The sequence below is a fragment of the Tasmannia lanceolata genome, unplaced genomic scaffold (genome assembly GCF_043159265.1).
Source record: "Tasmannia lanceolata isolate RefF3 unplaced genomic scaffold, GAP_Taslan_0.1 ptg000002l, whole genome shotgun sequence".
Taxonomy (NCBI): domain Eukaryota; kingdom Viridiplantae; phylum Streptophyta; class Magnoliopsida; order Canellales; family Winteraceae; genus Tasmannia; species Tasmannia lanceolata.
This window is the reverse complement of record NW_027518679.1, coordinates 23489462-23501582: the sequence shown is the minus strand read 5'-3', so window position 1 is coordinate 23501582 and position 12121 is coordinate 23489462. Positions and strand designations below refer to the sequence as shown.

At 36.0% G+C, this 12121-nt stretch overlaps 1 protein-coding gene across 3 annotated transcripts; it reads left to right on the top strand.

Annotated features, from left to right (window-relative positions):
- The first annotated feature begins 237 nt into the window (after positions 1–237).
- On the top strand, positions 238–4717 carry LOC143882990 (dihydroxy-acid dehydratase, chloroplastic-like). 3 transcript variants are annotated; one of them, XM_077386374.1, is made up of 7 exons: positions 290–391; positions 598–709; positions 832–910; positions 996–1054; positions 1144–1267; positions 1382–1423; positions 1699–4717. In XM_077386374.1, exons 1-7 carry the CDS (start codon positions 375–377, stop codon positions 1746–1748), a joined length of 483 nt encoding a protein of 160 aa, XP_077242489.1. In that variant the 5' UTR covers positions 290–374; the 3' UTR covers positions 1749–4717. The 3 variants fall into 3 exon arrangements, with proteins under 3 accessions (XP_077242483.1, XP_077242489.1, XP_077242479.1); XM_077386368.1 differs by lacking the exon at positions 1699–4717 and having other exon boundaries at positions 238–391; positions 832–904; positions 999–1054; positions 1382–1681; XM_077386364.1 differs by lacking the exon at positions 1699–4717 and having other exon boundaries at positions 1382–1678.
- Positions 4718–12121: the final 7404 nt, after the last annotated feature.

The following is a 12121-nucleotide window of genomic DNA, read 5'->3' as shown; positions in this document are numbered from 1 at the left end:
TTGTGGTTCTTTTGTTCTAGTGTTTACACGTACCTGTGTAACATTACTTGCCTAGCATGTGAACTCAATGCGTTAATCCTTTTGACATCTGATTCTGCCAGTAATAATACTCTCTAAATCAGTAACCATAATTTGGATTGCCATCGTGTTTTGAGGTTGGCTTGACAAAGCATGCTTTCTTTCCCATTTCAATAATATTTTGATGAGTGATGAAAACTATCTTGTTTGTATATTTTTTCTTTAACTAAATTCTGCCCCTGTGGTGCAGTTTGTGTTAAATTGACGTGTACATTTTGAATCTGATTTTACTTCTCTACAGATGCCAGGTACAATTATGGCAATGGGCCGGATAAATCGTCCTAGTATCATGGTCTATGGTGGAACTATTAAGGTTAGTGTTTAGGCTATTGTATACATATGACTTGCGTTCTACCTTCATTATCAGGACTTTTAAAATTTAGGTTTATGACCTTTTAATTTTTCTAAATTCTCCACGATTGCTATTGCTAGGTGAGGATTCGCTGTGTTTTTTCCATATACAGGGAGACCTGTGGCTAATACAGTTGAAGTAATTGATAATGCTTGTGCCTTTTGCAGGTCCGTGGGTCTGGAATTGACCCTTGATGATTTTCAGAAGGTTAGTGATGAGGTTCCTTTTCTTGCGGATCTAAAACCTAGTGGAAAATATGTCATGGAGGATGTACACAAGGTCTGTAGAATATGAATGGTCAAGGAATTTTATTTCTATCATTTTGTACACTTTTCTAGTGTTTTCTTACATTACATGGCTTGTGGAGTCTCATGATTGGCTGGTAAACTTTTATGTTATAGATTGGTGGAACACCTGCAATCATTCCCTATCTTTTGGAGCAAGGGCTTTTAGATGGGGATTGCATAACTGTTATGCAGAGTAAATTTAATGGATAATTTACTCTTTGATATTATTTTTATCCACTCCTTGATCTTATTGCTAACTTTAAATAATTTAATTACAGTTACGGGGAAGACAATAGCAGAAAATGCAAAGCTTTGCCCTGCTTTGGCTGAAAATCAGGTAAGATAGTAAATTTGTAACACTTTAGGTTCTTAGATATGACTCCTGCACAATTTGAATATGAAGGTTGCTATTTTGTTATTTTCCAGAAAGTAATAAGACCAATAGAAAACCCCATCAAGTCAACAGCCCACATCCAGATATTATATGGCAATATAGCACCAGAGGGCTCCGTGGCAAAAATTACTGGGAAAGAAGGCTTATATTTCTCTGGTGTTGTATTCTCTAACATTTGCACCACCTTGCTATCTCTTGATCTCTGAGATTATTATGTAGCATTTTAGCAACAACTGGATAGAATGGATAATGACGGCATATGCTTGGTAGGTCCTGCTCTTGTTTTTGAAGGCGAGGTGTCTATGTTAGCAGGTATATCAGAAAATCCTATGAGCTTTAACATTTCTCACACGCGCTTACCATTCTGGCAACTATAGTTTGAGCCAAACATGTAATTCATCACGCTCTTAGATTCACCAAACAACATACCTTGATCCTTGTTTATCCACTACACGGATAAGGGCAAAAGCTCAATTTAAGAGCCATATTACTTAAAACTTGTGATTTCATTCTCAGCTCAATTTAAGAGCCATATTACTTAAATCTTGTGATTTCATTTTCTTGAGAAATGGTTGGATCTGTTGCAGGATGGTGGGCCAATTGCTTCGGTTCAGGATGGGGATATAATCACAATTGATGTTCAAAAGAGACGAATGGATGTTCAAAAAAAAAAAAAAACCACTAATTGGAACTCTTTATTAATAGTCATTACGTTCACACCCAATAAACACCAATTCCGTTAAAAGGAATGATAGAAACGCTTTTAGTATATAACTTTCCTAAAACCGCAAGCATTCCATCGCATTCGATAGTTGCCTATCTCTTCCTCCTTTTTTGGCCTTAATTTGTAGATAAAGATGGAAACTGCTTGCTATTTTTTTAGGGATAAAAGATATTTCGTTTGTGCTCAAAGTTGAAATATATTTTCCCTTTGTTTTTGTTTCTGAGTTTTTACGTTGCATTTTAAACTGGGTTGATAAAGGAGCAACTAGGTCCTTGTTGTGAAGGCCTAGGTACACCACCTGTGATGCATGTCTCAATTCTTCTCTGATTGCTTTACAAAGGCTGTGTGAGAGCATTTTTTAGCTTCAAAAGTTCAGTTGAGAGTCACTTATTGCTTTTTCTTTCGGCATAAATTGGTATAAAACATATTTTACACCCACTTTTCCACTTAAAAAATGGGAGTAGAATTTGCATTACACCCACTTTGCACACTCAGATTTGCAAAGGTCAGAAGTGTTTACATATGAATGATTAGATTATAGAACTTCTAAATCTGGCGGATGAAAATTCTTAAAATGTGGATTTGAGCATGGTCTGACCCTGTATTAAAACTATGAATTTCATTGTTGCAATGCTTCTTTTTTTTTGAAATAGCGACATACATTTGTGGGATTTGAACCCAAGACCCCTCTAAATCCAACGCCTTAACCACTCGGCCAAACTTTCATTTGTAACATTATTGCAATGCTGTTTTTTACCATTGTGTTATTGACCCGCTTTCCAAATCTCTTCAAATATCCAACAATCAGTTCGTATCCTATAACTTCTTTATAAATGACGCAAAAATTCTAAACTCCTGCCTATTCCCAAACCTTACACGAGCCTTCTTTCGAAATCTCTTCATATATCCAAGGAACGTTTCTCCTATAACGTCTTAAATGACGCAAAAATTCTAAACTCCTTTCTATTGGGAGATGGTATTTTCACACCTTGCATTACGCATTCGCCCCCTTATATTTATAAGTTTAGAACACAACACATGCTTGATTATGTCATTTAAGAGTTAGATTTGTAGTAGGATCAGGATACATAAACAATCTAACTCTACCATTGACCTATTAAGTGTAGTGACTCAACTCAACTCAACTCAACAAATCCTTTGTCCCAAACCAGTTGGGGTCGGCTAAATGAATCCTTTAGAAAACTTTCATGAAGAAGGAATTTACCCGGCTCTAATCCTGGCTCTAGTTGGGTTCTTCTAAGTTGATCATTTTCTTCCATTCTATCCTATCCAAGGTCACGTTCTCCGTTATTTTCCTAGCTATCAAGTCTTACCTCACTGTTTCTACCCAAGTTGTTTTCGGTCTGCCCCTACCTCTTTTTTCTCCATCAATTTGGCACGAGTCGCCTCTTCTCACCAGAGCATCCAAAGGCCTACGTTGGATATGTCCAAACCATCTTAAGCGGTGCACCTATCAAGTGTAGTGAATCTCATAAAAAATTAAGATCCCACATATATAGAAGATTTTTTTTTGTTGGTTTCATAACGTGACTACAGGTTAACACATTATATCTCAATCTGCCTTTTTTAATGGGTTTACGTCTATCTTTCCAATTAAGCAATCAAGAGGGACTTATAAGATTCATGATGGTTGGACTATTTTGTTGTAGATTTTTCTTTTTATTGATTTTCTGTAAATGGTACTTTTTAGTCTTGCCTTTTTTCTATCTATAATTAATTTGATTTCTTTTCATTATTTTATTTTACTTCCAGCCGAGCATAAACATATTTTTGTATGGGGAGTACTATTTTTCCCATTGTTAGTTTCTTTTTTCATGGATTAATAAAGAAAATCACTATTCAATTGTATCCTAAATACGTTGAAGCATGCATCCAACACTGTCAACTGGTATCATTGTGGACAATTTTTACACTGTTGCTAATTGCAAATTGATATGCTGTCTATTCTTTGTTTGAGATGCAGACCTGAGACCATTTTTCTAAAGACGTCTCTTAACTAATAACATACATATATTAGGTGTGCTTGTAAATTCGATTTTGAAGAATCCTGCCATTCGCTATAAACTGGCATTTGTAACACCAACACATTGCTATGCCAATTGGGTGTTCTTTACACATTCACCCATAATCTTTTCAATAGTTTCCGGATTTCTTTCCCCTGAAATTATAGTACCATCTCTTAAGAATAAGGGATTTTTAGGTATAAATACTATCTGTTATCTATAAAATATATTCTTATTTGTCATCAAGGATTATGAATTATCCAAAAAGATTTTAGTTTTTGAAAGAGGTGATATCTACTCAACTCAACTCAACTCAACTAAGCCTTTGTACCAAACTAGTTGGGGTCGGCTAACTTCGTATCCTTGAAGTTGACACAATCCAATTACCTTTTATGGGAAACACAAAATTGTCTTTAAGTGAAAGCCAAGAGCTTGATGAGTTCTTTGCGTCTGAGCCGTTCAATCTAGAGATTGGATCTGCTTCAATAAGATGATCACCGATCTATCTTTGATACGAAACCTTTGATACAGAAGCAACTGTTACATGATATATATGTATCAAAACAAGTCTTACCTGGTAAACTGGAAGGGAAAGCAAGCCTACATTCTGAGCTTTTTCTTATGTATCCTCATGAGGTTGAAGTTGTTAGAATGAAATGATTCTGGAAAGTTTGGATCCGAGTTGTGGGGTTGATTGGATTGCATGTATATATTGATACTCTTAAGAAGTTGGGCAGTTTGGTTTGTCTTGAAGTTTACATTGGACTTGTGACTATTGAAAATGATTGTCCACATAGAACACAAGAGATAAAAGTATTAAATATTCTCTTTGCTGCGAGGGAGGGGTTTTTTCTACAATTATGGTTTCTCAAATAGCACTAACCAAAGTAAATGTAAGTATTGATTGAAGGGATTCTTGGCACACATTTCTGGTAGAATTTATTTTTCCCTTGTTTGATACCATATCTCAACTGCTATCCTCTTTTCTTCATTCCTGGCAGTGCAAATCATGCTATTTTCTTTAGCTCCATCATTAATTTTGCAACTCTTCAGCTATAGAGTGGCTATAAGTTTTCTTCATATAGCATTGACAGTTTGATATAATTGTATTCTAACATGTTTCTTCCCTTTCTGATCCTTTTCTTTTTAAATCTCTAATCCCTCTGAAATAATGTCTTCTGCATCTAGGACCTTATATTTGCCCAATTATATTAGATTTTGTTGTATTATGTCTTCTTCCTACAATCCCCAACAACCAGCCAGAGATGTTTAAATAAATTAGAGCTCTAATATCAAAACCAGACAATGTGGATATCATCATCCCTTTGGACCCTTTACTTTTTTAATCTCTTATCAGTCTGAGATAAGGTTTTGTGGCCATATTCTTTGTTGTTAGATGATGTTTTTTTTGTTACATTAACTCTGCGTGTGTCTGTATCCAATCCAACCGTGCTCTCGGTTTGATTTTTACACACAATTTGCACTCCCCTAGCCCCTAGGCTGCATTTGGATTGCTGGAATTAGGAATCGGAATCCAACACTGATTATGTTCACTTTTTAAACCAAACGCTGGAATCAGAATAAGATATGACAGGCATAAGTAGAGAATCAAACACTTGTTTTAAATTTTCTGTAGTAAATACCATTTCCACCACAATGAGGACACAAGGAATGAAGATGTCTAACCAAAAAATTGGCATGGTGGGTCCCACCTTTCTTCGATCTTGACCGTCCATTTGATAGGCCTAGCTTTGATTCTCTACGATCTAGTTTTTGACCGTCCATCTTCAATGATGAAAAATACACATTAATTGAATATTTTTCAGAAGGGAAGTGATATATTGTCCCCCTTTTCTTCTCTGAGCCACCTCCTCTAGTGCATTTACGACTACTCTTTTTACACTTCAAGTGGGTGGCCCAGGTAAGAAAAGGGGGCTGGTATATCATTTCCCTTTTCAAAAAATTATAAGTGAATCCAACCTAATGCAGATATAAAAATAATTTTTAAATGAATAATAAACGTTGAACTAATTAATTAATTAAAATAACACGTAGTGTGATTTATATGTAATGTATGAGTTCTAGGTTAATAATATGACATTAAAATAAAATATTCTATGCAAGGATCACAATTAAATCAAATAAGTATTTTAGCAAATGTCATAAATCAATTAAAAATTGATGTAGAGATTTAAAGATGATTAGTCATGGATAAAATTATAAATGTAATATAAAATTAATGATTAAACAAATTCTTACCACACCTCGATGTGATGTTATAATGTTATCCACGTGACCATTAAACAATCCATCATATGATAGTTTATGTACAATGTATTTAACTAGAGAAGTCATTGTACTGAACCCTTAGACTTGGGACATAGAGCACTACACAGTACGAGGTTACAAGTCTGGGCAACCCAAGGCGCTCGGGTATCGGAGGTTTTGTTAGAGATGAGACCGGCACCACAAAAAATCAGCTCCATCGGATCATCCTAACCGTTCAATCTATGGACGAACCTTCAGCTGAGGGGGCCTACCTTAAACAAATTGAAACTATAGGGGTGGAAGTGGATGTGTCAGAAACTAGAGGGGGTGTAAATGTAATTTTCCCTTTTTATTATTGAAATATTCTTGAAGAAAATTAGCAAAGTAATTTTCTGAATTCTTATATTAAAAAATAATTATTTTCTTAAATAATTATGTCACGAGAATTTGTCAAGCGATTAATATTAAATTGGTTGACCAAATCAAGGAAAATTTTAATTTGAGGAAATATGGAAATAAACAGATGATTCACAAATTGGGGTTTAATAAATATAATAAATCGGAAAAATTATTCGACGGGATTTGGACATTTTCATTTTATCAAAATTAACGATTTGATGGAGGGTCGATATGATAATGTTTATATTGATAATTATATTACCGGTGATGGGATGACCAATTTGTCCCTCAAAACTTAGAAATTTACTAGTGGGACCTAGCCCTCAGTTTGGGGTTTCTTCAGGGAATTCTATAAAAGCCACTGATATCCAACTCTCTGGAAACTGAGAAACACAGTTTTTAGAATCGTAAAATTGGTATATAGAGCATCACCAATTGCAAGGTTGAACAAGGAGTGGATTGACATGAGCCATTCAAATCCAACAAATTCACGTTTAGATCATTTGTTGCGCTTCAGATCATGGCATTTTTCTGAAAATAATCAGACATATATTTTTGGAGGAATGCTAGACTCACAGGAGCCCTTGCAAAAAATCAGGGAAAGGGCGCCCCTCATTGGTCAAAACTGCTTTATGGCAGTTATGACAGTGACTTTCTGCGTATCCTAAATTGATTTTGACCAATGAGGGCGCCCTTTCCCTTTTTTTTTCTTTTTGCTTTTTTGCAAGGGCTCCTGTGAGTTTGTTGGTTTTATGATCCTAACATCTTGGTGAATACAGGGTCTTTAGGGCTTGCCAAGAAAAACTAAATGGAAAATACTTTCAAAACGGAATCCCGTCAGGGAAAAAATGAAAATGACCAACCAGTTGGTCATTTTCAAAGTAATTTCATGGATTCGAGGTCTCTTCCTCGTCTTTCTGTGGTCGTGTCACCAATGGTTGATCCCGTTCTTTTTTCTACAAAACGGATTCCCGTTTTGCTAGCAGTCCTCAAACTAAATTATTGATTTTTATAGGTATTGATGATATAGATGGGGCGTCGGCTGCCAAAAACATGTACGGCCACTTATTAGGACCACACATGGTCTACGTGGGACCCAAGGTTAGAGTATTGGATCCCATAAAACATTTGTAATAAACGCGTATAATTTTTTGAAAATAATCAAACATTTTTGTTGGTTTTATGATCCTAGAATCTTGATCAATGAATGGTTTTTAGGCCTTACCAAGAAAACTTAAATTATTGATTGTTATAGGTATTGATAATACAGAAGGGGCGTCCTATACTCCTATGCCAAAAACATGTACGCCCACTTATTAGGATGGTAGGACCACATATAGGCTATGTGGGACCCAAGGTCGGAGTCTTGGATCCCATAAAACGTTAGTCATAAAAGCAAATATTTTTTTTGCAAAACCTACTTAGTAGCGTAGGGAGATTCATTATCAGAACAAGGGAGTATAGCTATCATTTCTTAAAAGGTAACCAATAGTTCTTCCACTGTATCTCCTATGTTTTGTGTAAACATTGAATGTGATTCATTGAAAATAGACAACTTGGGAGGAAAAAAGCCACATGATCTCTCACCCACTTGTCCCTCGCAAGTCAAGATCATATGATTCTCAACCTTAGTAGACAGTGTGCCCAAAAGTCATCGTCAAACATGAATGTCATAAAATTTCAGGGGTAGATCTCAATATGGTGCATCAAGATATAACTATGGTCAATGAGCGTGGTTTCCGGGTGATTGCGCGCATCCGTAGGGAAATAGTCCTACCTCCAAAGGGGGTACGGACACTCTTCGTTACCACAAAAAAAAAAGATATAACTATGTAATTATGTTGAGAATCTATCTTAATTTACTTGAAATAGAACCTCCTTGACTGATGGCCTGGATTTTACAAGCTAAAACCTGGATTTTATAATCTAAAACCTATATTTTATAATCTAAAACTTGGATTTTTCAATCCGGGGATTTTTAGAAATGTACTTGTATTTAAGAAAGGACAAATAGAAGGGATGGAAATATCATTTCTATCTCCTAAAACATAACCAAAACAACTAGGGCAGTGATAAATCGACCCCCATATATCTTAAATCGACTCCTTTTAACGGAAAATGTTGGGGTGTGAGGTGTTTAATGGCAGATGCAACTTTAAAAAGGGGTCGATTTAATATACATGTGGGGGTCGATTTATCACTGCCCAACAACTATGGTCCACTTCAAATGATTTGTACAATCCTGACAAAATTGTGATTAGATCCATGCAGACCAAACTTTCATAACATCAGAGGTGTATTGATGAGGAATGATAGTATGAGAGTGAAAGAGTGTGAGAACCTTCGACAGACCCCACTCTACATGATGTCAGCATCTTCTATACCGTTCATCCAAGGGGGGGGCGCATACTTGTCTTGTAGCTCGAGAATATATCTGATTGGACAATTTTTACTATTTGATATGTGGCATGCAAAGAGAGGGTTAAGAAAAAAGATCAAAGTGAGCTGTCCGATATATTATAATAACATTTCCCATATCGAGGTTGTTGCTTTATAGGGGGATGGAAATCCTAGGATAAAATGTTCCTAGGATTTGGTTATCCTGCTTGGATGATTTTATTTTAAAATTATGCTGCTCATCAATTTTTATTCTTGCAGTATTTCACCCACGAACAAAGATTTGAATTGGAAAAGCAAGTCCATCCGAGGGAAAAATAAAACCTTTTCTATCTCATTGTTTGGCTGAGCAATTACCCGAGTTAACGATGAATAGCTCAGTGCGAGTGGTGTGTGAATTGTGGTGAATGCACGAACGAGCAATTTATAAAATAAATGCCCAAATTCAATTCTAAGTGTAATCAACCAATTCTTTACTCCTAGGATTGAATATCCAGCGATTCAGAAGAAAAGAGAAACATCACTTCTTCCTCTGACTCAAATAAACTCAAATAAAGGGACTTTTGAAAGACGAGGGCCAAAGTGATGACTTCTAATGTTGGTATGTGTAGAATGTAAACGACAAATCAATACATGCAGAATATAAATGACTCGTGTTAAACGTCGATGCACGCAGAACATAAACAACGGCGTCACCGCACGAAAAATGCAAACGACTAGGGTCGACAGGTATTCGATTAGCCTCTTTATAAAACAACAAAAACAAGCGCTAGTGCAAAGGATAGAGAATTAAACGGAATGCTCACCGGAGACAATGAGTCCATTATGTCGGGTTTTCAATTTTTGGAGAGAAACTAAAACTACTGAAAAGTAAAAGTACAGTGTATAAAAGTAAAGTAAATGCAAAGATAAATTAAAACATGTTTGATGTTTCCTCTTCTTTTAATTCAGCCATCCCCTTGAATTTTGACCTACCACCATCATTTGTAACTTTCACTTTGAACTTTGAATTTCAAAGGTCATGTCCATTTGTAATTCCCCTTTGAATTAACCATCTTCGTTCATCTATTGGTGGATAATTGCTTTAGAAAGTATCATGTTACGACAGCACATGTTATTATTTATGTTATTACCCTGGAGCTATGGAAAAAATTATAAAAAATAATATTTTTCTAAAAACTTTATAACATAAAAAATAATATTATTTATGTTATTATCCCTCATCTGAACATTCCTCTATAAGAAACGTACGAACGGCTAGATGTCTACTTCCGGAGATATGCACTGGTTTTTAAAGCTTGGGGTTGAAACAAAAATCAGAGAGTTCACCACTGCGACTTCGGCCAAGAACGGCTCGATGCTGACTGCATGATCAACAACAGACCCACTGCCCACACCACTTATGTCTTTATGGTCGACCCTGACCCGCTGCCCACACCACTGATGTCTTTACGGTCGACCCTGTGGTCACAGAAGGCCATCGAAGCATGTGCGACAGTCATGGTTACGGTGCACTGAAGACGAGGGCAGATGTGGTGTGGCCCATCTTGGTAAGCTATTCTCATATGGTATGCCGATGAAGGGCATGATTTCTAGAGATATGTAGTTTCTTGGAATGCCATGTGAGAAACTACTTAGTAACTCCAAAAGCTTAAGCTGTTGTAGAAGGTGTTATTAAATCTTTTATACTTTAGCGCTCCCAGTCACGCGTGGCCCCTCTTTCCAAGGTTGGCCTACACGTGACAAATGTGGCCCCTCTTTTGGGTTTAGCTATTGCATGTGGATTTTTTTTGCTATCAAGGTGGTTTGAACTGAGGACCTTTGGCTCTGATATCATGAGAAACTACTAGCATGGTTTTAAATTTCAGATTTCGGTGGAGACCGACACCGAAATCGATCAAAACCGAAACGGTCATTTATTTCGGCCGAAATTTCGGTTTTTCCGAAACTTGACCCAAAAAATCTGTTTTTTTTTTTAAATATTTCACCGAAATTTAATATTGAATAAAATATTGGTTTATGGTTTTGTACCAGATTTCGACCGAAATTTCGAAATTTCAATGTCCGAAACCGGTACCGAAACCGAAATATTAAACCTTGACTACCAGTAGCTCTAAAAGCTTAAGCTTTAGGAGAAGGTGTTATTAAATCTAATAGGGTTCCTCCTTCACTAGCTAGGAAAAAAATGTAGAAGAAGGTTTTATACTTTCACTATTTGTGGTAGGAAGTTTTATCCCAAAATTTTAAGCAGGTTTCCATCTTTTAGGTCTAATAGGGTTTCTATTTTTTATGAAATTTTTATTGAGAAAAAAAAATCCTGAGATCCAAACATGTGTAAGGAAATTGTTTAAGCATCAATAATTTTCTTGTATAACATGGGCCGGCACACCATAGTTAGCAAAACTCCGCCGTTTATTTAAATTTGCCGTTTAATACTCCGTTTAAAACTTTTACGATAAAAAAATGAACAAACTCCATTTTTTTAGGAAAATGCTTTAGAAGTCTTAAATGCATATTTTTACCAACTTTCCAATTTTACCCCTACTATATTTTACCATATATCTTAAAACGACCCCCATATAGGGTAGTGCTTAGAGAGAGATATATGGTGGTCGATTTAAGATATTAGGGGGTCTATTTGTCACTACCCAATATATTTTGTAAATGATAAAATTCTAAATGCATTTTTTTTTGCCAAATCACATTTTGCTTACTATGAGCGTTATGGGTGATGGGGCGAACCATAGATGTCCCCTGAGCCATGCAAAACATTAAAAAAAAGATCCATGGTTTAGCAAGATTACAACTTTCTCCGAAAACATGGAAAGTTTTTTAACCAAATACAACAAAAACTTATTTTCTAGAATTTATAGATCGAAGATCGATCAGCTCCTTACGGCATGTTCTTCAACACTTCTCATTCTCCACTAACAAGGAGGAGAAACAAGCGGAACAAAATTGCTTGAAGAAGCGCAGAAAGGGCAAAATGGCTACTGAGAAGGGTTAAAAGACACCACCTTCCAAAATTGCATTGGAACGTTTTTCCATGAAAAATGATTTTTGAAGCATTTGGGTAGTCCATTGGAATATATTTTGTCGAATGGATTTTTTTCACTTCCCAAGATCCTTACTCCCCCGTAAAGTGAAAGTGTGGCGCATGAATTCACGTTCAAGTGGTGCGATTTATCCTACAGGGGG

What these genes read in the sequence shown, in the direction of transcription:
- LOC143882990 (XM_077386364.1), top strand. An exon ending in TTGCATAACTGTTATGCAGA is followed by an intron (nt 911 to 995) that starts GTAAATTTAATG and finishes ATTTAATTACAG; the next exon opens with TTACGGGGAAGACAATAGCA. An exon ending in CTGCTTTGGCTGAAAATCAG is followed by an intron (nt 1,055 to 1,143) that starts GTAAGATAGTAA and finishes GTTATTTTCCAG; the next exon opens with AAAGTAATAAGACCAATAGA.